Source organism: Melospiza melodia, chromosome 26, assembly GCF_035770615.1.
Source record: "Melospiza melodia melodia isolate bMelMel2 chromosome 26, bMelMel2.pri, whole genome shotgun sequence".
Taxonomy (NCBI): Eukaryota; Metazoa; Chordata; class Aves; order Passeriformes; family Passerellidae; genus Melospiza; species Melospiza melodia.
In genome coordinates, this window is record NC_086219.1 from 7,755,878 (window position 1) to 7,778,574 (window position 22,697).

Sequence of the window (22,697 nt, forward strand, 5' to 3'; positions counted from 1 at the left end):
CCTCAGTGAACAGTAACAGTTCCAGCATGCCCAGGCTGTCCCACTGTGCACAGTGGCAGCCCTGGACCACGAGCAAGGGGTGATGCAGCTGCTGCCCCTGCCTGCATGATGTGATGGGGCTCTGAGCAGAGCCTGCACAGGTGTGTGCACTGCACAGGCACCCGGAGGGGTGGGATGAGGTGACCTTCAGAGATTCCATCTAACCATATTTATCACAGAATGGTTTGGGTTGGAAGGGACTTGAAAGCCCCTGTTCCCCACCACGTGCCATGGGCAGGGAGGGACACCTTCCATAATTCCAGGCTGCTCCAAGCCCTGTCCAGCCTGGCCTTGGACACTTCCAGGGATGGGGCAGCCACAGGAGAAGGGTCTGGAGAGAGTCAGGGTTATAGTGATGGGAGATGTAAATGCAGAAATGGGATAGGTGAAGGGGAATGCAGAGCACAGGACTTGTAAGCTCAGCCTCAGCACAGGGGCACTGAGCAGGAGCAGCTTGTCCAGCTGGGGCCTGTGCTGCTGTGAAGGGCACCAGAGAGAGCAGTGGGAGGGGGCCTGTGAGGAAGGAAGCTCTGGGCGGGCTGGCAGGATAACCTGGCAGTGTGCAGGGCCAGGACAGAGCCCTGGGCTGGCCTTTCCCCATGGCTGCGCTGGGGAGCAGAGCTGGGGGCAGTGAACAGTCACACTGTCTGTCCTTGAAGTGTGGCAAAGGCTGGGAGCACAAGGGCAGGCAGGGACAGCTTTAGAGCCAACCCCACCCTGCGCTGTGGGGCCCTTTTGCTTTTAGAGGGCATTTCCTGAAAATGGGGCTTTCTTTGTCCTGCAGCTCATCTGCTGGTAAATCCTTCTCTGAAGGGCAGCTGGAGCACAGCTAAACACCTTCAGGAAGAGTTTTGCAAGCAGACCTACAATACACTTCAGCTCAGACTTCAGGAGATGAGAGCTGAGGTTTTACTGCTTTGGTTTTTTGGTGTTAATTTTTGTTCTTTCTAAAAAAATAAAAAACTGCATCTCCAGAAGAAGGTAAGGCTGAGTCTAGGGAAACCTGTAAGACACCCCTGAGGTTGAGAGCAGCCTTTGCACATGAGGTACCTTGTTCTTGCATCATGTCCTGCATGAGATGCTCCTACACAGCGATGACTCTGGTTTTGGGGTGTCCTCTTCCAGCCCACAGCACCCACTCTGGGAGCCTGCAAACATCCTCCAGGCTGTTCCCTGCAGGCCCTTCCCATGGATGCTCCTGCTTAGCAGGGAGGCATCCTTCACTTGTGGGAGGCTTTCTGGAGCAGGGGGGGTGGTGACTGGCTGAGATCTCAGTGCTGGTCCCCCTGAAGCAGCTGGGGCATCCCCTGTCCTCACTGCAATAGTGACAGCTCTGTGCAGCCCAGTGACAGTAACAGGCAAGGAGATGGATCACGGAAAGAGGGATTTTTATTGTCCAGGGGGAAGCACACACTCTGAACATAAAAGGCAAACCCTGCCCCACCATCCCCACAGCCAGGAGCAGCGCAGGGACCCCACACTGCAGGATCTGACTCATGAACCACCTGCAAAGGGGCCATCTGGCAGCTCCCAGCCTCAGATCCTGCAGCCCACCTGGCTGGGGCTGCCCGGCAAACCCCAAGGACACAGGTGTGGCACTGCTCTGGCCTCTGCTCTCACAGGTGTCCATGACAGAGTCCCAAATGTTGGGAAGAGAGGACAGGGCCAGCACCAGCCCCCTGTGCTGCAGGGCTCGGCTGAGCTTCATCACACGCTGGCTGTGGGGAGGGAGTGTGCCAGGGCTGAGTGCAGGATGCAGGGTGCAATACGAATGAAACAACACATTGCATCTGTCCCCCTCACAGAAAGCTTCCATAGGAAGAAGTAAAATACCCACCATAGTCAGAGAATCCATCAGCACACAAGTGCTCTGCATGGACAGCCAAGCCAGCCCCGGACAGGCTGGTTTAGCCAGGATTATTGCAGCTGAGAAATGGCTTTAACCCACCCCCCACCCCCCTGTGCCCCTGTGGCCTGGCAGGAGCAGCCCCCAGGCCACATCCCACAGCACCTGCACTGGAGTGCTGCTGGCTTTGCTGTGCCGTGGCAAGGACAGGCTGCTGTGGTCAGGCTGGACCCTGCAGGGACTGAGGCTCCTCCCCAGTGTCCCTCCCCTCCTGTCACCCCCAGCCTTGCTCCCAGCAGGTGTTTTTTGCAGTGAGATCAGCCCCACAACTGAGGCTTCTGTGCTTTGAGACCATTTTGTGTACCTAACATCCTACTTCAGTAAAACAGCTCCCAAACCCATAGAAAATTGTATTTACACCAAAAGGAAACTCCCAGCCCACAGCCTGCCCCACTCCCCCGTTCATGTGCAGCTCTGCACCCAGCTCAGCCTCTTGGACCAGCTCCACACATCTCTGGAGGCCACTGCTCAGCACCAGGCAAGCTCACCCAGAGAGATGCTCCTGTGGAGGACAGACCACTCTCCCAGGGTCACCAGCAGGGAGATCCTGTGCCCAGAGCCTCTGTCCCAGCACAGGATGCTGTGATTGCAGCTGGAAACATGGCCAGGAACCCTCCTCTGCAGGTGATGAGCAGCCCTGGGCGCTGGCAGCCAGGTGATGGCACAGCTCCTGGGCCTCTCCAGGACAGTGTAAGAACAAAGCAGAGCTGTTTCTCTGTCCCTCTGTCATGTGACATGGGAGCACACTCTGCCTTTCCTCTCTCTTCTGGGGGAGGCCAGGACGATTCTGCTGGCAAAGAAACCTGAGCTTGTGGCCCTAGAAAATATGCCTGGGCTGCCTAGAGGGCTGTGCTGGATCCATGGAGTAGTGCTGGTGGCTTGAAGAGGTGGAGAGTGTCCTGCAGCACTCCAGGGCTTCTTGAGTCTCCAGGCAGAAGGCCCTGGACAACTCTCCTCCCAGCTGGGCAGGATGGTCCGAGGGCAGAGCCAGGTGCTCCTGGCACTGCCACCTTGTTTTCTGTGCCCTGGCCTCCTGCTCTCGGTGGAGGTGGACCATGGAGTCACCTTCAGGCAGATGCAGCTGGGGAGGCCCAGGCTGGAGCGTGCTGGGAGGTGCAGGGAGCAGGGCAGGCCCTGCTGTGTGCAGGGTGCAGATCCTGCTCAGTTCAGAGATCCCAGGAGCTGCCTGACCCACAGGAGCTGTGTGCCACGGCAAGCCCAGCCCACTGCTCCTGCTTATTGCTGATGTGGCTGATGCTCCTGCACCTGCAGGAGAAGGTCCATCCCACTGGGTGAAGGGGTTGTCTCCAGTCCTGCACAGCTGTGGGGACACCCCCAGTCCCACAGGGAAATGGCAGAATCATGATGGGCCTGCTTGGAAGGCTGCTCCCCCCTTCCCCTGGGGGAAGGATGCAGCAGGACCCCCAAGGTATCTGGAACACCACATTTCCACCAATGCTGAAATCACAGAGATGCTGGCAGGGCTCCAGCTGCTGGCGCCCCTGTTCCTGCTCACCCCCCTGCAGCCCCTTTGCCAGGGTGAGTGTTAAGGAGTGCCTGATGCAGCTCTGCAGAGCTTTTGGTCAGAGATGCCTCCTGGGGCCGTTTGTGTTCAGCAGCTGGGATCTCATGGCCTGGATGCTGCTCAAGATCTTCTTCTGGTGGCCCATCATGGTGATGCCCAGACTCCGAACATCCCTGGAGAACAAAGACGCTGTCAAAGACACCTGAGCCAGGCCCCAGGGAGACAACTGCACCATGGAGCAGCCTGTGCCTGGCTCTGCTCCACCTGCACATCAGCACAAGGCTGGTCCTGCCCAGGGTCCATGGGCATTCTCCCAGGGACAGGCAGACTGCCATTCTCTTGGACATGCCCTCCTGTGACAGCCCTGTGGGAGCAGGAGCAGCATCACTCCTGACAGGCTCACAGGTGACAAGATCAATGCTGTGAAATTGGATTCAGTTTTAGTGAGATGCCCTCAGATAGCCCAGTCAGAAGGATGGATGATGAGCCTTCCCCATTCAGAAGATTCTCTGATGTGCATGACAAACAAGGATCCCTATCAGCTCAATCCCAGAGCAAAGGGCTCATGTACAGCCCTGAGCAATGCACATGACAACTCTCTGTATCTCTCTGCCTTCCCTTTCACTGCCACAGGAACCCCTGTCCAGCAGCTCCCTGCCTTTGGACAGGGAACAAGGCTCCTTAGAGGCTGAACAGGCTGTCACTCCTGGTAACAGCAAGGGATGAGAGATGTAAGCAGATATAAGGGCAGGAGCTGGCATAATTGCCTTCTTTTCTGGTACTGCTTGGATACTCCACTTGGAAACTCCCTAGACAGGTGGGAAATCAAGCTCCTTACAGCAGGAGGGTGATGAGACAGATCTTCTCCAGCTCTATCTACTTAACCCACCCTTGGTAATGTGTGAATGACCTTCCAGTGATGTCTCACTCATGGCTGCACTGAGCAGGGAGCCAGTCCTGTGCATGGGGGTCTGACAAAGCTCCAAGGTAATGCCCAGCTAAGGTTGTTTCCCAGTGATCCTGGAGAAGCTGTGCAGAATAGCACAGCCACACTCTAGTCCAGAGGTGCCTTTTGCAGGGAAAACAAAGATGAGAAGCACAAGAAGACAGAAACCCCCTGCCTGACCCTGCTCTGACCAGGAGGCTGGGTGAGCAACCCAACCTGGAGCACCTTGCAACCTGAATTACCTCCTATGGCCCTATGGTGACATTGGAGAGCCACCACAGAGCACTGGAGGTGACTTGGAGCTCACAGCCTCTCAGTACAACTCACACACCTTCCCTCAAAGCTCAGTGCAGCCTTGGACACTGTCCCAGGTCTCACCACCCTGTGCCTGGAGATACCTCTCCAGCCCCAGGGACCAGCCAGGCCGAGCCAGCAGAGGCAGGAGGTCACTGTTTGGGGCTGGGGAGTTGCTGTGGGCCTGGGCACACCCAGACAGCACTGCTGGCTCCCTGCTACTCACTCGAGGTTCATGTGCATCACCATGCCCAGGGAGGAGTAGCCAGCCATGGCGAAGTTGTCGCGGTAGTGCCCCAGGCGGATGGAGTCCAGCCAGTCCTCCACAGTCAGGCAGCTGCTCAGGTCCAGGAGACCCCTGTCCAGGCGTGTCTGGGTGAACCTGGGAGCAGAACAGAAGGGGTTAGATGAGAAACGTTGGTCCAAGGTGAGCAGGCTGTAGGGCCACCTGAATGCAGCTATGTAATCAGGAAAGCATTAAGGTTGGAAAAGCCCTCTAACATCATCAACTCCAACTGCTGACTCAGCACTGCAAGGGCTGCCACTAAACCGTGTCCCCAAGTGCCACATCCACACCTCCAGGGGCGATGACTTCACCACTGCCCAGGGCAGCCTGTGCCAGGACCTGACCAGCCTTTGTGTGAAAAAGTTTTCCCTAATATCAAACCTAAACCTCCTGTGGCACAACTTGAGGCCATTTTCTCTTTTCCTGTCCTCATTCCTGGACCAGAGGCCAACTGCTGCCTGGCTGACCCCTCCTGCTGGGGAGTTGTGGAGAGCCAGAAGGTCCCACTGAGCCTCCTTTTCCCCAAGCTGAGCCCCTCCCAGCTCCCTCAGTCTGGAGCCAGGGTGCTCCAGACCCTTCCCCAGCTCTGAACACACTCTATCCCTCCATTTTTGTCTTGTCATGAAGAGCCCAGAACTGACCCCAGGATTCAAGGTGGGGCCTCACCAGTGCCCAGCACAGGGGGGCAATCACTGCCCTGGTCCTGCTGGCCACATTACTCCAGATGCCACTGTTCTCCTGCCCACGTGGGCACACAGCTGTGACACAGCTGATCTGCAGATCGTGCAGAGCAGGACAGAGACAGCCCTAGCAGGCAGGTAAAGTCAGGGATGCTGCTGCATTGGCACTGCTGCACTTCCTTGGCCTTGGCATGGGGATGCTGTGGTGGGAGCAAGGGGATGAAGTGCAGGAAGTTCCTCCCTACTCACCACAGCCTCTGTCCATGGGCCCTGTGCACATCCATGCTCCCAAGGGCAGCCACTGGTGCTACAGCCAGTCAGAACTGCAGCCCACATGCTCTGAACAGGATCAGGTCATTGGGCCCTGCTCACACAGGCGCCTGGGAGCCCTCACCTGTTGATGGTGCCTGTGCACTTGAGGCTGTCGGGGTTGCGGATCAGCTTGTCCAGGATGCCCACAATGTGGGAGAAGCGAGGCCGCTCGCTGCGCTCCTTCTGCCAGCAGTCCAGCATCAGCTGGTGCAGGGGGCTGGGGCAGCCCATGGGCGCAGGCAGGCGGTAGCCTTCCTCCACCGAGGTGATGACCTGCAAGGAAGCCACAGCTGCAGTGGGGCTGCACCCCGTCCCACTCCAGCCCCACCGACGGGAAGGTCCATGGAAGCTGCTGGGGCCGCGGGATGGGAAGCAGAGGGATGTGCACAAGCTCCGTGCTAAACAAGTGAGTGGCTGCCTGCAGGCTCTGTGCAGAGCTGGCAGCGGGCTGGACTGTAGCAGACCCCATAGAATTGTCTAAGACCCCGTGGAGGGCTGAGACTTAACAGTAGGAATTGCTGAGTCATGATGAGACAGCAAAATAAACTCCTGTCTTCTGCCTCTCAGACCCCAGCTTATCTCTGTAACCCCATAGGTCACTTTCCCCTAACCCTTACTACTGGGCAAGTTTGGATCCCCCTTTACCCGATAAAAAGGGGCTGTTTTAGCCCGTTTAGGAGAAGAAGAGCTGTTGCTGGAACAGACCCCTCAATAAACCATCGCTGTGGAACCACCAGGACCTCTCCTTCTCTTCTCTCTCGTCTGCTTCTCCCCATAGCCCTCTGGCACCTTAGCAAGCAAGCCAAGAGCTGAAATCATAAGAGAGCTGATAATCACTAAAGAGCTGAAATCCACTGAGCTTGCTTAAGGCAGCAGTGGCTATGAGCAGCCTGGGCATTCGGGCACTCTGTATCCAAGAGGGACTGAGCTATAGGGATGGGCCTGCCTTGCTTGGGGGCAAAGCCTGCTCTGCAGGCAGGGGAGACCTTTACTGGACATCACACACACACAGGAAATCAGTGCTATGACAACGGAGTTGTTTAGTGGTCCAGTGGCCTAAAATATTGCAGCTTTCCTCCAGCAGACAAGCCATGAGGGCTGCACTCACACTCAGTTTTTCTACAGCTGGGGTGTGGCACTGGTCAGCAAGGCTGGAGGAAATGCTGCTTGAAGAAATTTTGTGGAGGGGGTAGTGTAAGCCACTGCATTCATGCCCTACTGTCACCAAAGCCACCACAAAATAAAAAAAAAATAGGAAGAGAGGAGGCTCCCAGCACAGGGGGACATTTGTAGTACTCATAGGTAAAAAAAGGAGTCCTGTGAGTTCTGCAGAGCCAAAATACTCATTTTACTGCCTCCTCTTGAAAATTTTGCCCTCAGGTTGTGGTCAGGATTATAACCTACATTTTCCTTCAGATTTTATGCTACTCTTGAGGTGAGAATGGTTCCACCCAACTCAGACAAGCCCAAAGCCTCCAGCTGGGTGGTGCTAGGCTGAGGCTCTCAGCAGCCTCATTCGGACAGTGGAAGGGATGGATGCCCAGCAGTGGAACTGGCAGGCTGGTCCAGTGGGGCTGCAGTGATCCTAGGAAGCCCTGACCCCTCCCAGGGACTGGGAAATGTGGCACAACATGAGCTGGCTCTCTCCAGCCAGCAGAAAGGCAGGATTGCAGACAGCCACAGAGCACACAGCCAGTGTGGCAGCGATCTCCCTGCCTGTATCTGTACTGGGAACTTAAGTCAGTGTCCCCAGAATGAGGCAGGATTGGGAAGGGCCAGCAGGTAGGTCCATATATGAGCTCTGGTCACTCCTGGGTGCCACAGGGCCGCAAAGGCAAAGGCTGTGCAGTGCAGGGATGGAGTGCTGTCGGCACAGAGGGGACATGCACCCTGTGCACGGCCCTGGGGGATGTTTAGAGAGGCAAGAGCTGATCCTTGGGCCCTGCTGCCAGCCCCAGGCCGGCTGGGAGGGCAGGAGGGGCAGCTGGCGGCACTCACGTCGCGGTTGGTCATGTTCCAGTAGGGCCGCTCGCCGTAGGCCAGCACCTCCCACATGACGATGCCGTAGCTCCACACGTCGCTGGCCGAGGAGAACTTGCGGTACGCGATGGCCTCGGGAGCCGTCCAGCGGATCGGGATCTTCCCCCCCTGGAAAAGGAGTGACAGTGGGGGCTCAGAGCGGGCAGGGCTCAGCATCCCGAGCTCTTCAGCTGGGACAGCTCTTGGACAAGCTGGGGTGGCATCTTCTAAAAAGGACTGAGGAGGGAATCTGCCCAAAAGAAGCCCAGAGGGGTATGTGAAGGACAACTTCAAGGTGTTTCCAGCAGAGCAAGGAGAACACTGTGCTCTTTTACAAGGTCTTCATGCACAATTTGGTTCCCCGGTGCTCAAGAGACAAGGAATTCAAAGTGATGAAGAGGAGCCCTGGGCTACCAGAGCACACAAGCACAGAGCTGACTCTGTGTGCAAGCAGAGAGCCCGATCTGAGCAGACAGGGAGAGTGATGGGATGTGCTCCCTGTCCTTCCCCACTTTGACAGGCAAGGACTGAAAAGGCAGATGCATTCAATTCAAGGACCATGCTGGCAAAAATCGGCAATATATGGACTAAGAATGCTTTTAAGTTGGAAGTGCGGTTGCCAGCCATCTGAAGAGGAAAGGTGCAGCGTAGGGGACATTGGGTGGGCTTCCAGAGCCCTGGCACAGGAATGATGTGCCACCACCATTGAGGGACGCCTGTGTAGGGAGAGCTGCCTCCACCCAACTGAGTCCTGCCTGCTCAGGCACATGCCTTGATAAGAACTGAGGATGAACAATGTGTCTTTTGGGAGAGTTCCTTGGGTGAAGCAATATCCTGAGCATGTTGAAGACAACACAGGAGGAATACAAGTTTCTGAACACAAAAGAAACCGCGTTTGTGGGGTACCCTGACTGAGACCTCATCAGAGATCTGACTCTGGCACCGCATCCTTGGGGTTCAGCTCTGCCCACACTATGCACTATCCAATCTTCCTCCAGAGCAACCACCTCTGGTGGGTTTCACTGCACCAAGGTACCTCAAAGCACCAGAAACCAAGCAGCAGGAACCTTGCCCAAAGTGAAATTATCTGGAATGACATGCGGTTTCCTGAGATACCAGAAGGAGCAGATGAATGCATAGACACACACACAGAGGGAGCCCCTCTGGCTCAGCTTCTCCACTTTGCTGAAGCCATGCAAAGACCATGAAAGGCCACGTTCTTTAGACTGGGCCATGGTGCACTCATCCCTCAGAGCTACAGCTGCTCTGGGACATGCTCAACATCAGCCACCCCAAAGGAGCCTGAAGCTCTTTCTGCTTCTTAGTCTTGGTCCTTCTGAGATATGATGCTCAGACTCCTCTGCTACAGCGCCAAACTGGCCTCCATCAGGAACAGTCTGTCTACCAGATGTGTTCCAGGGGAGCACACTAATTCTTTTCATGGCTAGAGAAGAGTAAAGAGAGCTTGATTTATTTAACATATTCTATGTATTTCATGAAAATGTATTTCATTTTGCTCCTAATGACCTCCCATGGAGGTGGACATCAAGAAACAGAGCTGCCAGGTTGGCCAGAAAAATCTCAACAGGGCTTCGCAGACAAAAGTGTCCTGCATGAAATAAAACCACAGGTTGCAAAATCAATTCCCACCTTTCCCACATCCATGAATGAGGCACAGTCACATGGGAAAACCAGTGTGTGGCCACAGTGTTGAAGGGTAGACCAGAACACCCCGCTATGGATCGAGGGCTCTAGGACAACTGTGGAGTGGATGGAGCTACAGAGCCTAGGGAAGGACTCCAGTGGGCACAAAGAGGCCACACACACCCATGGGAGCAGTTGGCTGGGGATGTTTGATAACTCCCTGTCCTGCCGTCCTGCTGCTCCTTGTTCACTGCACACTCAGTTCTGGGATGTCCCTGTGCGAAGGACACTGCTTTAAGGCTCAGGAGCTCTTTGGGTTTGAACTGTTGGCTCAGATATCAGCAGGAAGTGACACTGCCATTCCTGCCCTACCTATTCTCACTTGAGAATCTCTGACTTTTCCATGTGTCTGGGGCAGCAGGGACCAGCCCTGTGAGCCACCCACCGTGGTGGTGTAGGCAGCGTCGGGGTCGTCCTCCAGGATGCGGGAGAGGCCGAAGTCAGACACCTTGCACACCAGGTTGCTGTTGACCAGGATGTTGCGGGCAGCCAGGTCCCGGTGCACGTAGCCCAGGTCAGACAGGTACCTCATGCCTGCCCCAATGCCCCGCAGCATCCCCACCAGCTGGATGATGGTGAATTGCCCGTCGTGTTTCTGGAAAGGAAATAACCCAGAGTTCGCTTGTGGTGCTCACCACCATCCTGTTGGTGCTCCTGTCATTAAAACAGCCTCCAGTGCCTCTCATCTTTGGCTTTGCATATCCTCTGAGCCCACTGCCTCCTGCTTGTGCCCCTGCCCACTTCCTGCCCTCGCAGTGCCTGTGACACGTGCTCAGCTTTTGCAGTGTCACTTCATGGAGCCAGACACAATGCCTGGAGCCTGTGTCTGCTGGAGAGGTGAGGGCCCAGCACCCACAGCTCTCTCTAAAACAGGGGTTTCACTGGCTCTGAGGCTGAGGAGCAGGAACCAACCCCAGGGGATGTGCAGTGAATGTAAATACAAACTCACTCCTTACCCTGAGGAAGGTGTCTAGCGAGCCGTTCTCCATGTATTCAGTAACAATCATTACCAATTTGCCTGCAGAAGACAAGGGAGGTCAAGTTAGCAGAGAAGTCACCTTCCTCCAAGAAGCCCAGTGCCAGGTTTTCACTTGGAGAGACATGAATTCAGGTCTGTGGGTCTTCTGCAGCCCCTCAGACTGGTGTCACCACTGCAGTGGGCAGGACTGGCCCAATGACGGGGATATGGCAACAACCCAGACAGGTATCCCTCCCTCCAGGTGCTACTGACATGGCTAGGTCAGTTTTGTTACCCTGCTGAAATTTGCATGCCATTAGTGTGAGCCTTTGCATCAGAATGTGCCTTTTTGGAGGAAGACTTCAAATTATGATTCAGTACAGGCAGCCTTTAAAATAAATGCCTTTGAGTAGGACATCTCCCAAACCAACAATGATCTGGAGCACGCTGCAGAGCACGGTGTGGAACTGCCATGGGGAACTTTGTTCTGGAAGAGAAGGCAACGGCATGGCTGTCCCAGGTAAATGCACAAATCTGAAAAGCCACTGGGGCAGTGAAAGCTGGAGTGCACCCAAAGTGAGCCCTGACCCACATCTCCCAGGCTGCCCACAGGGAGATGCATCCCAGCTCTGCTCTGCCATACACTCCCTCCCCTGCCAGCCACGTACTCCTGGTGACCACCCCCTCCAGGTGGATGACGTTGGGGTGGTCGAACTGTGCCATGATGCTGGCCTCGCTCAGGAAGTCCCGTCTCTGCTTCTCTGTGTAGCCAGCCTTCAGTGCTTTGATGGCCACGGGAATCTCCCTCTTCCCTGGCAGCTTCAGGCGGCCGTAGCACACCTCTCCAGACTCCCCTGCAAGGCAAGGGAAAGTGGGAGCATGGAGAGCTCCTCAGCTTCTTGTGCTCACCCACCAACACCAGGAATCATCCAGCCTGTCAGCATACTCACAGCATGCCTCAGTCCCTCTGGGTTTCAGTCTGGATTTCAATCCCCTCCAACCCCTCCAGGATTCAATCCTCTGAAAGGATTGATAAGCTCTTGTTTCTAGCTCAGGGAGGGTGGGAACATCTGAAACCACCTCTCTCTGGTGCCTGTCACTGAAGGCAATGGGCCAAGGGCAGTGATTACAGTGGCATCATTCCTCTGGGTTCGGCCCTCAGGGTGCTGCTGATGAAGTTCCAGCTCCAGCTCTGCACTGTGTTTCTCAGAAAGTCCCTGTTCCTATGCAAAATTCCCTTTTGTTCTGAAAATGTGCCATTTTGCTTGCAATTTCATTTGCATCTTGTCACCCAGGTTTTTTCATGGGTGCATGCTGGGACACCCATGGGGACAGGCTGAGCCATCTGCTGTGTCAGCCTGAGCCACCAGCCCCACACCTGCTGACGAGCAAGCTCCCGCACCAGGCTGCTCCAAAGGGTTTATTTCACTCCCGCAAACCCCCACTCTGTCCAAGGTTTTGATCTCACAAGGCTCAGGAGCAGATGAAGCCCTGCTGAGCACGGCTCTGATCCCAGTGGGCCAGGAGCACAGCTCAGCCTCAGAGCATGGATTTCCCTGAGCAGACGCCAAGCAAAGGGGCAGCTGGGCACCAGCACTCACCAGACCCGATGACCTTCTCAATCTTGATCCGGGAGGCCTCTATTTCACGGGTGAACTCATGCACAGCTTGGCAGGGGTCCTCGTATGTGTGGGGGTCCACATAGAACTTGGACTCGGGGAACTTCACTGCCGGGTTGCAAAGTGGAGAGAGGAGATCAGCACTCTCAGGCAGCCCTGCTGGGAGGAGGGACACCAGCCACAGGGCAGAGGGTGGGCAGGGGCAGGGCAGGCTGAGGAGCCATGGAGATGCAGCACAAGGAACCCTAAGTCACGCTTTGGTGCGGCAGGGTCCCCAGAGCAGTTCAGGGCCTGGCTGCCCAGGTGTTCTCCACATGATTGTCCCACTCCCCCACTCCTGCCCCTGGCCTGCTGCTCTCTGGGATGATCCTGCTGCACACTCAGTGCACAATGGTCAACATTTCAAACCCCATTACCAGGATGCCCCTGGGATCAGATCACTCAAGTCTCCTAAGACAGGTTCCCAGAAGGAGGCAAGATACAAAACCCTTCCCCCTGGAAACCACAGCTCTGTCAGGGGGTAACAGTCCATCTCTGTCCATCCATGGGGCTGGAGTTCTTCCCAGAGAGTGCCCTACCTTGCCCATTCTGATAATGCATCTTCTCCTCATCAGAGTCCTGGAAAGCCTTGCTGTACCCACAGTGCCTGCCACAGGAGGACAAGGGTCAGAAGAGAAGCCCCCATCCGTCACCCCCACAAGCATTCCAAAAGCAGGGTGGAAGGCAGTGCATGCTGGGGCTGTGGGCAGGCAGAGAAAACACTTGGCCATCCACCAGCTGCATCCCTGCATCTCACTACACGGACACTTGGGCGCTCTCCAGGTGCTCTCCAAGGCTTGGCAGTGCTAAAAGCAAGTGTGCTTCATGTGCCTGGCTCAGCATGCTCATACAAAGCACACAGTCTCCCTTGGATCTGTCTGCTGTAGAAAAGATCTCTCCACCCCTGACCTACCCACCAGTCCATCCAGTCAGCTCTTGTACTGGTAGTGGTTCTGGTACTGGTATTGCTATTGCTCGTGCTACTGACATTCCGTATATCATACATTATAATGTACACACTGATTTATTACTATTCAGCCTGCTGGCATGAGGAGAAGATCTGAAGACTGGCTCTGCCTCAGGGAAAGTGGTGACCCTTAAAAGAAGTCTCTTGGCTGCTTATTAACCCTGGACCTATAGATGCTCTGGACAAACTGAAAGGAGAAAAGTTGTGCCCAAGTTCTCCCCTCCCTCCTGTCCCTGCTGGAGACCTCCAGGAAGCCTCACTAGCCTCAACAAAACTCTTACCTCTTCTTGCAGATCAGAACCAGCAGCAAGGTGACAAGGCCAGTGATGAGTGACAGACAGATCCAGACAATCGTCATCGTGTCGTACCGGAGAGACACTGGAAAAAGCAGGGTAGGAAGGGACTGGGCTGGAATTCACTGCTGAGCTCAGGCACATACCCACCCCATGGTCGTCAAAGACAAGCCTTGGGCTGGCATTGCGGTAATGGTCTTCAAAGATGAAGCACTGTCCCACCTATTCCCAGTTTTGAGCCTCTCCCAGTGTACAGGGACTGTTTACATATGGGGAAATCAAGGAGAGATCTGAGAAAGCCATGGTGACACAGCAAAACAGTACAGAGAGGAGACTGGAGCCTCAGGACCTCTCCAGGTCTTCCCTGCCCTAACTGTTCCATCCTTCCTCCCTCTACTTTCTGATGTATAAGCATAGAATCACAGAATCATTAAGGTTGGAAAAGACCTCTAGGATCATTGAGTGCAACCATTAACCCAGCATGGCCAAGGCCATCACTTAAACATGTCCCCAGGTGCCATATCAACAGATTGAGTGAGCACTTCCAGGCATGGTGACTCTACCACTGTCCTGGGCAGCCTGCTCCAGTATCTTCTTTCAGTGAAGAAATATTTCCTATTGTCCAACCTGAACCCCGTTTCAACTTGAGTCTGTTTCCTCTTGTTCCAAACATGTCAGGAATGTAACCTGTAGCAATCCCTGCAAGCTGAAACACTGGGGGGATGTGCCTTCAGGTCCCCTCCCTGTGTGGCAGAGGAACAGTGGCCATGGAGAAGTATAGGGGCCTGAGTAAATGTATGTATTGCAGTAAAAGATCTCTGTATTGTATAAGTGACCCTTCCCCAATTCTAGTTATTGTAAATGGGCTGCAGGTGTGATGTCCTTAATTGGGCGGCAGCTGTAGCCCATGGAGGTAGCTGGGATAAAAGGGGGTGGGTCAGCCAGGGAGAGCTGGAGAGGAGCCCTGGCTGAAAAGCAACAACAACACTGCTGTGAAGAGTTGTGTGTGAGAAAACCAGCCAGAGAAGGTATGGGACTCTAGAAATATGAATACAACAAGTGGTGACCCCGACATGATAGAAGACAGGACAGCCAAGAGCTGGGAGTCTAGAAATATAAATACAACAGGGAAAGGCATCAACAGGCCCCAGGCTCCCTGCCCCACACTTCCCACACCCCACATGTCCGCACACTCACCTGGCTTCCCTGTTTCCACCTCCACAGTCTGACTGAACCTCCCGCAGCCAGCAGAGGTGCGAGCCCGCACCTGGAAAATGTAGCGGGTTGCAGGCTTGAGCCCAGAGATGGTGGCAGTGGTGCTCTTGGATTTCAGAGTTGAGTAGCTCTGCATTTCCTTGTCCTGGAGAAAATCAACAACAAAACCTTCTCTGCATTAGCACGGCAACCACGTGGTCTTCCAAAGAAGCCCTTGTGCAAGGCTGGCTGATAGCAGGGGGCTCCCTGAGAAACAAGCTCAGTGTTACCTTCTCATAGTACTTGATCTCATACTCCAGGATGATGCCGTTGGGCTGGTCCGGCTCTTGCCACAGCAAGGTGACACTGTTCTGGCCTGTGCTCTCCTGATGCACCACCACCACCTGTGATGGGGCTGGGGACCAGACAGGGGGTTAGGTGCCTGCTGAGAGGGGCAGCAGGAGACAGCAACAGAGAAGGGTGGAACCAGAGCCCCAGGCAGGACCCCAGGCTTAAACCAGGTTTCTGGTTTAATTAAAGCCATGTGGAGATGAGGGCTGTGATGGGGATTGCAAACAGGCTTTTCCTTGTTTTGGCTGCATCAGTCTCTTTCCCATGGAGTAAGGCAGCTCTGAGAAGATGGGAGAGGATGGAATTGTCCCAGCACAGGCAGGAGGGGACATGGGTGATTTGTTGTCATCTGGAGCCAGAAAGGAGAAGGACCAGTGTGGTTGCAGGTCATGGAGAGTGTGGAGGCTGCTGGGCCTACACAAAAAGGGTCCATTACAGGTCCTTGGGTGGAGAGACCCTAAGTCAGAAAAATCTCTGTTCAAGGCAACTGAGCAAAGCCTCTCCCAGGATGCTTTGCTGTGTATGCAAATATGCCCCAGTTCTACCTCCCTGGTTGGCCTCTCCACCCCTTTTTCCTTATATGCATATGCCCTAGAGTGTTCTCCCTTCCCTGCTGACCCATTGACCCCCTATGGCCACAGTGTCCTGCCCCCTTTACCCTATTGGCTGCTACCCCTTGTCCTGCCTCCGTACTGCCCTGAGCCCTCAGCCCATTGGCCCTGATGCTCTGCTCGGCCTCCCTCATATTTAAACCTGGACCCTTCACTGTTCTTTTATCTTTGTCCCTGGACCCTTTCATGCATGGCTGGAATAAATCTCCTCCTCAGAGCTCTATACAAAGACCCTTTCCACTTCTTTGTCATTGGTGATTCTACAAGAGCTACCTGAAGTGTGTGCTGCAGTGACTGTGTGTGTGTGTGCTGCAGTGATGGTGTGTGACTGTGCCTGTGATGGTGTGACTGTGTGTGTGTGTGTGTGGGTGTGTGTGCGTGTGTGCGTGCGCATGTGTGCTGGCGTGACTCTATGTGTGTGTGCTGGAGTGATTGTGTGTGTGTGTGCTGCAGTGATGGTGTGTGAGTGTGCCTGTGATGGTGTGACTGTGTGTGTGTGTGTGTGTGTGTGTGTGTGCGCGTGTGTGCGTGTGTGCGTGCACACGTGTGCTGGCGTGACTCTGTGTGTGTGTGCTGGAGTGATTGTGTGTGTGTGTGCTGCAGTGATGGTGTGTGCGTGCTGGAGGGACTGTGTGTGCGTGTGCCTGTGACTCTGTGTGTGTGCTGCAGTGACTGTTTGTGTGACTGTGCCTGTGATGTGACAGTGTGTGTGTGTGTGTGTGTGTGTGTGCTGGAGTGACTCAGTGTGTGTGTGTGTGCCTGTGACTGTGTGTGCGTGCTGCAATGCTTGTGTGACTGTGCCTGTGATGGTGTGTGTGCTGCAGTGACTGTGTGTGTGCTGCAATGATTGTGTGTGTGTGTGTGCTGGAGTGACTGCGTGTGTGCTGCAGTGATTGTGTGTGTGCGCTGGAGGGACTGTGTGTGCATGTGCCTGTGACTGTGTGTGTGTGCTGGAGTGACTGCATGTGTGCTGCAATGATTGTGTGTGTGTGCGTGCTGGAGTGACTGTGTGTGTGCTGCATTGATGGTGTTTGTGTGCTGGAGTGATTGTGTGTGTGTGCTGGAGGGACTGTGTGTGTGCTGCAGTGATGGTGTTTGTGTGCTGGAGTGATTGTGTGTGTGTGCTGGAGGGACTGTGTGTGTGCTGCAACGGTTGTGTGTGTGTGACTGTGCCTGTGACGATGTGTGTGTGTGCTGGAGTGACTCAGTGTGTGTGTGTGCCTGTGACTGTGTTGTGTGTGTGTGCCTGTGCCACCGAGCGAGCAGCTCCATTACTGGAGACCTTTCTGGAAGGTCGGGCACCGCTGCCTCTCGCGCCACTGGCAACGGGCCAGCGGCTCACAACAGGAGATCCCTACTGCACAGTCCCCTCTTGTTCTACCTGTGGTAAAGAGAGAAGGGCAGAGGAAGAGGGAAAGGGAAAATGCTAAGTGTGGTCAGGGTCTGAGCAGCAGTCTAAAAGTGCCTGGGGGTGCTCTGCTGCCCTGAGATATTTGTCATCTTCCCAGTCCTGAGCTGGGAGCCTGTGACTCTGTTCTTGTACCTGTAGGCATGCCTGAACTGTAGCTGTCACAGTTGAAGGAACCAACTCACCAGCCTCTTTTCCTACTGGGAAAATAACCACTGGGAGTTCCCCAGAGTGTGGTGGGTGCTGTGATGGCCGGGTGCAGCCATAGGGTCTGACTCATGGGAAGGTTTCGGGCCCCACTTGTGAGCTTCGTTGTCAGGTGAAAAATGGGATGTGGCAGCTCTGGGGAAGACAGAGCTGCAGTGGCCATGGCTGCAGTGCAGGGGTGTCACCAGAGCAGCACAGAGACCAAAAGAGGCCACAGGGACTGCAGCAGCAATTTTAGCTCATTGGGGAAGGCTCCTCTGAGAAGCAGAAAATGCTGCTGGTACAGAGCACCCTGTACCAGATGGGGAGATGGGACAGGGTGGAGTGGTGCGAATCAGTTAAACTGCAGGAGCATGGGCAATGCCTTTCCTCCAAACAGCCCAGGGAATCTGTGCTGCACTGCCTCAGCCATTGGGGCTGGGGGCAAGGGTAACAGCAGCCAGGAGGTTCCCTCGTGCAGTGTTGGGGTCCCTCAGCCACCTGGAGGGCAGGGGGCTCTGTCACATGCAGCAGCTGGAGCACAGAAGCTGAACTACTGAATTCCCAACCCCGCTGCTTTCACAGCACCTGCTCAGAATCCATTTTGCAGCTGAATGGTCAAAATAGGAATACTCAGCACTTCCTGAGAGCATATCCGTCTGAGACATCAGGCTGAGGCAGCTCATCAGCACTTGGAGGGATTGTGAGGGATCAAGCCAGCAGGACTGAGCCATTTCCACATGCTGCAGAAGTGCTACAGGCTGGCATTAGTGACAAAGGGACCTGTTCTCATGCCAGCCATGAACTAACCAGCAAGGCTCCCAAGTTTCTCCCACTGATACCCCTGCCATGAGACCAGAAGGGGCTCAGCATCACGGGAAGTTCTTGTGGGCTCATTTCAAACTGGGAGGACTGACAAGGAGGGTCAGTCCCTGCCCTGATCTTTCTGCTGACAGTGTGCTCCATGGAAAAATGCCACGGAACAAAGTCCTGTCTTACCTGGGCTACAGCACTGCTCAGAGGAATTTCCTGAGGAAAGATCATTTTGCAGTGAGGGATTTGCAAAGGTGAGACATGCATGGCATTGGTGTAAGATAAGAGCAAAGTATGAACTGCTGCCTGGCCCTTTGGGAAGGGACAAAAGGCTGGAGGATCAGCCTGAAACAGTCATACTCCCCTTAGTGTTCCTGTCAATAAACAAGTGTTCTCTGTGTATCCTGTCTCTTGCAGAAATGGAGCCACCAACAGTGTCTGCAAGCTGAAGTGAGGGGAATGGAGAAGGGAAAAGGATCCCATGAAGCAGAAGCAGAGAAGGGTAAAGAGTTACCTTGGGCAGCAATTTATCCCCAGCCCATTCCAGTTCCCTGAACCCACCTCCAGCAGCATAAAGGACATGGGTCCCATTTCTCGGCTGTCCCAAGCCCATCACCAAACCAGCCCTTCGCTGCTGGAGCAGGTTCTGGCTCCTGCAGACACTGCCTGGAGCAATGCTGGAGAAACATCAGCATCGCCCGCGCAGGCCGGGTCTGGGGGTGGGTCTGCTCCTCCTACCTGCCTGGTTTGTCGTGATGTTGGCCACCGCGGCTCTCCTGGACTCCAGGCTGAGGTCGGAGACGCCGTTGACGGCCTCCACCCAGAAGGAGTAGTTGGTGTGCGCCAGCAGGTTGGTGACGGTGAGCGCTCCCTGCACCAGGCGCATCTGCTGCGGCACGAAGCGGATGCTGCTGCCGCAGGCCTCGCACGGCCCCGCGGCGCCCGCGCAGCGCCGGCAGCGCACGTTGTACACCACGTCCGCGCGGCCGCCCTTGTCCAGCGGCGGGCCCCACTCCAGCGTCACCGAGGTGCCATTCACGCTGGAGATCAGGTTCACCGGAGCTGAGGGCGGCCCTGCAAGACAGGCAGGGATTCAGGCAGGGCGAGGGCTGCTGGAGCATTGGAAACGGTGGAGCGTGGGACCAATGGATTTCGGAACCCAGGACATTCCTCTGGCTGCCCTGGAGGACTCCAGACCCTGGCAGGTGCTCAGAGACCTTGGCACCTGTGCCTTGTATTCTAGCACATGGAAAAAACTCCCAACTTTGTATGAAGATGTACAAGCCACAAGAGTTTGAGTAGAATGATAGTGAATTTACCACAGGGTGGAAAAGTAGAATTTTGGGGTTTTAGAAATGGAGTTCAAGAGGCAAGATGGAGGAATCTGGGCGTGTTCTGTCTTTTTCTTTCTTCTTCCTAGCCTCCATCTTCTGCTGTGATGGTGACACTTTTTGATTGGTTTAGAGTAGAGACAGACTGTCTAACATAGGTGATAGGTATTGGAAAATTATTGTAAATAAAGTACATGTAGTTTTTTGGATAAAAAGATAACACCGGCCTGAGGGCAGTCAGTGTGCCTCAACCCAACCTGCCAGACAGTCTTCAGCAGGTCAGAGAAGGAATGTTATAGATAAGGAAAAAAAACAACCTTGAGAACGAGAGCCAAGGAATCCTGTCTTCTTCTTTGTTCTCAGGGCTGGGAAAAAGAGACTTTATGACACCTCGGGGTCATCTCAGCACCAGAGACCCCGTCAAATGGAGATGTGCCTTGGGCAGCAGGACCTGAGCTCACAAACACTGCTGCAAGGGACAGAGAACTGCCCAGAGCAGCGAATGTGCTGGACACAAGACAGCAAAGAAACAGGCAGGGCACAGGGTGAAATGCCCTGGAGGTAAAAGAGTCAGGATCAGGATGCCAAATGCCAGACAGTAAGAGCTGCTGTTAGCTCTGGGGGAAGCAGGAAGCAATGGTGAGGCATGAAGTTTTTTGGGGAGAGCCACAGTTGATGAGCTGGATATGCTCACCTAAAGGGAAAGGTGAACTCACATTTCCTTGGCAGATTAATAAACTTGGGTGGATATTCCTTAGGGAAACACAAGTCAGGTGCTGCTTATCCCTCCTTCACCCTGGCCTCAGCTAGCAATGCCACACCTGTCTGTCCTTCTGGGCCAACTGCAGAAAGGACAACCCCCCCCTGGGATGTCCTTGTCCCCTTTTAATAGCACTGGGCCCCTCAAAGCAGCATATTGCAAAGCTGAGTATGACAAACCCTGGTGTCACCCACAGAGGAGGAGAGCACAGCAACACTTGCACGGACCCCACGGCTTCCCAGGGGTGTCTGACCACCCCGTGCACTTCTGGGAAGGGAAAGCTGGGGTGGGGTCAATCACTTCTCCCAGGTAAGAAGTGACAGGATAGGAGGAAATGGCCTCAGGCTGTGCCGCAAGAGGGTTAGATTGGGTATTGCCTTCTAGAAAGGAAAATTGCCTTCTAGAAAGGATGGTCAGGCATTGGAACACGCTGTCCAGGGAAAAGGTGGAGTTACCATCCCTGGAAGTGTTCAAAAAAATGTGTGGATGTGGCCCTTGGGGGCACGGTTTAGGGGTGAGCATGGTGGTGGTGCTGGGCTGATGGATGGACTTGACACACACAGAGGCTTTTCCAACCTTAATGATTGTGTGACTCTCTGAGCCTGGCCAGCTGCGTTTGGAGAGCAGCAGGAGAGGGCTGGCACAGAGGCAGCGAGGGAGTGCAGCTAAGGAGGGCTCTCAGCTCACACGCCACAGAGATGCTCGGGGTTGTAGGGCTGGTGGAGCACCTTGGGCAGCAGGTACAAGGGGGCTCAGGCAGGAGCACCAGCCGAGGATGTGACACTGCCCCAGGGCAGCACAGTGGGCACAGGACAGCCAGGGGTGTTCAGGGGATACTCAGGGGGCTACTCGGGGGATACTCGGGGTGTTCAGGGGGTACTCAGGGGGTACTCAGGGAATACTCAGGTGATACTCAGGGGGTACTCGGGGGATACTCGGGGTGTTCAGGGAGTACTCAGGGAATACTCAGGTGATACTCAGGGGGTACTCGGGGGATACTCAGGTGATACTCAGGGGATACTCAGGGGGTACTCAGGGGATACTCAGGAGATACTCAGGGGGTACTCAGGGGATACTCGGGAGGTACTCAGGAGATACTCAGGGGGTACTCAGGGGATACTCAGGAGGTACTCAGGGGATACTCAGGGGGTACTCAGGGGATACTCAGGGGATACTCAGGGGGTACTCAGGGGATACTCAGGGGATACTCGGGAGGTACTCAGGGGGTACTCAGGGGATACTCAGGCGATACTCAGGCGATACTCAGGCGATACTCGGGATACTCAGGGGATACTCGGGAGGTACTCAGGGGATACTCAGGGGGTACTCAGGCGATACTCAGGCGATACTCAGGGGTACTCACGTGTGCAGGCGGCCGAGGGCGGGTCCTGCACGGCGCGGTAGAAGCTGCTGTCACAGTGGCACACACGAGCTGCCCGGCTCTCCGAGTGGCTGTGCAGGGGACATTTGGCGCACAGCTGGTCCCCAGGGGCTGATTTGTAAAATCCCAGCTGGCAGGCTGCAGGGAGAGGGGCACAGGTCACAGGGATGTGCCTGGATGAGGAGCATCCCACGGCTCAGCCGATCCCAGCAGCACAAAGCTCAGCTCTGCTCTCACGCAGTGCACAGCAAACCAGCCTTTCTCCCCTGCACCTGGGCGAGTCCCCTCCAGCTGCTCGTCTGGAAACTCGGCTCTGTGGAAGCTTCTGTTCCCCCAGCTGCACTTACTGCCATCCCAACACCCGTTCCCCACTGCTTCACAAGCAAACTTGGGTGCCTCTGCTGTTCAGGAGCTGCCTGCAAAGCTCCAAGTATTGTTGCCCCTGTGCCTGCTGTCCACACTGTCTGCCCTCAGGACAGAGACCATTGCAAGGATCAAACCATGGAAGCACTGGAAATCTATTGGCAACCACTCCAAAATACCATTTATGGGGCAAATTTACAACACAGTCCACACTTCATGAGGGTTGCCACAAACACTGGCTATGCCCAGGTTCCCAAAAGCATCTATGTGGGAAGTTTCAGAAATTAAATCTCCACAACTGGGACATGTTACATGTTCCTCTGCAAGACCCTGGGGAGCTGCCACACAGAGCAATGAGTTTTCTTACACAAAAGGATGGGGAAAGAGCCTCTCTTGTTGCATAGCACAGCAAAAAGGCACTGCACGCCTGCTGCCCTCCCTCTGGAGGCAGAGGGACACTCAGGCCCAATGAGACAGCCTTGGAAAAAAGTTTTTTTTCTGACAGTACAACCTGCCTGCAGTTCCTCTGCCTCCTCCTGACGCAGGAGCTCATCCCACACCCATTGCTCTGCTTCATCCTACCCCTTCTCCCAGCAGCCCCTCAGGTAGATCATCTGTCACACAAACAAACAGCTTGTCTCTCGTTAAAAATCGATTTCTTCAAGAGCGACATGTGGCATGTCAGGTATCTGTCTGGGGGTGGAAGGATCTG

The 22,697-nt window shown here is 54.9% G+C and overlaps 1 protein-coding gene across 2 annotated transcripts in view; it reads right to left on the bottom strand.

The window, feature by feature from the left end:
- Window positions 1-2,088: 2,088 nt before the first annotated feature.
- Window positions 2,089-22,697, bottom strand: part of EPHA8 (EPH receptor A8) — a 55,840-nt gene continuing 35,231 nt past the window's right edge. The window contains exons 4-17 of one of the 2 annotated variants that reach the window (XM_063176897.1): window positions 21,605-21,760; window positions 18,889-19,224; window positions 15,072-15,196; window positions 14,785-14,947; window positions 13,576-13,672; window positions 12,867-12,934; window positions 12,271-12,396; window positions 11,338-11,523; window positions 10,668-10,729; window positions 10,097-10,306; window positions 7,987-8,136; window positions 6,071-6,261; window positions 4,937-5,092; window positions 2,089-3,643 (exon numbers count right to left, since the gene is read on the bottom strand). In XM_063176897.1, the coding sequence (XP_063032967.1) occupies window positions 3,529-3,643; window positions 4,937-5,092; window positions 6,071-6,261; window positions 7,987-8,136; window positions 10,097-10,306; window positions 10,668-10,729; window positions 11,338-11,523; window positions 12,271-12,396; window positions 12,867-12,934; window positions 13,576-13,672; window positions 14,785-14,947; window positions 15,072-15,196; window positions 18,889-19,224; window positions 21,605-21,760 (2,141 nt within the window). In that variant the 3' untranslated portion in view covers window positions 2,089-3,528. Of the gene's footprint in view, window positions 3,644-4,936; window positions 5,093-6,070; window positions 6,262-7,986; window positions 8,137-10,096; window positions 10,307-10,667; window positions 10,730-11,337; window positions 11,524-12,270; window positions 12,448-12,866; window positions 12,935-13,575; window positions 13,673-14,784; window positions 14,948-15,071; window positions 15,197-18,888; window positions 19,225-21,604; window positions 21,761-22,697 lie in introns of both variants that reach the window. The other variant, XM_063176896.1, reaches the window with a different exon arrangement.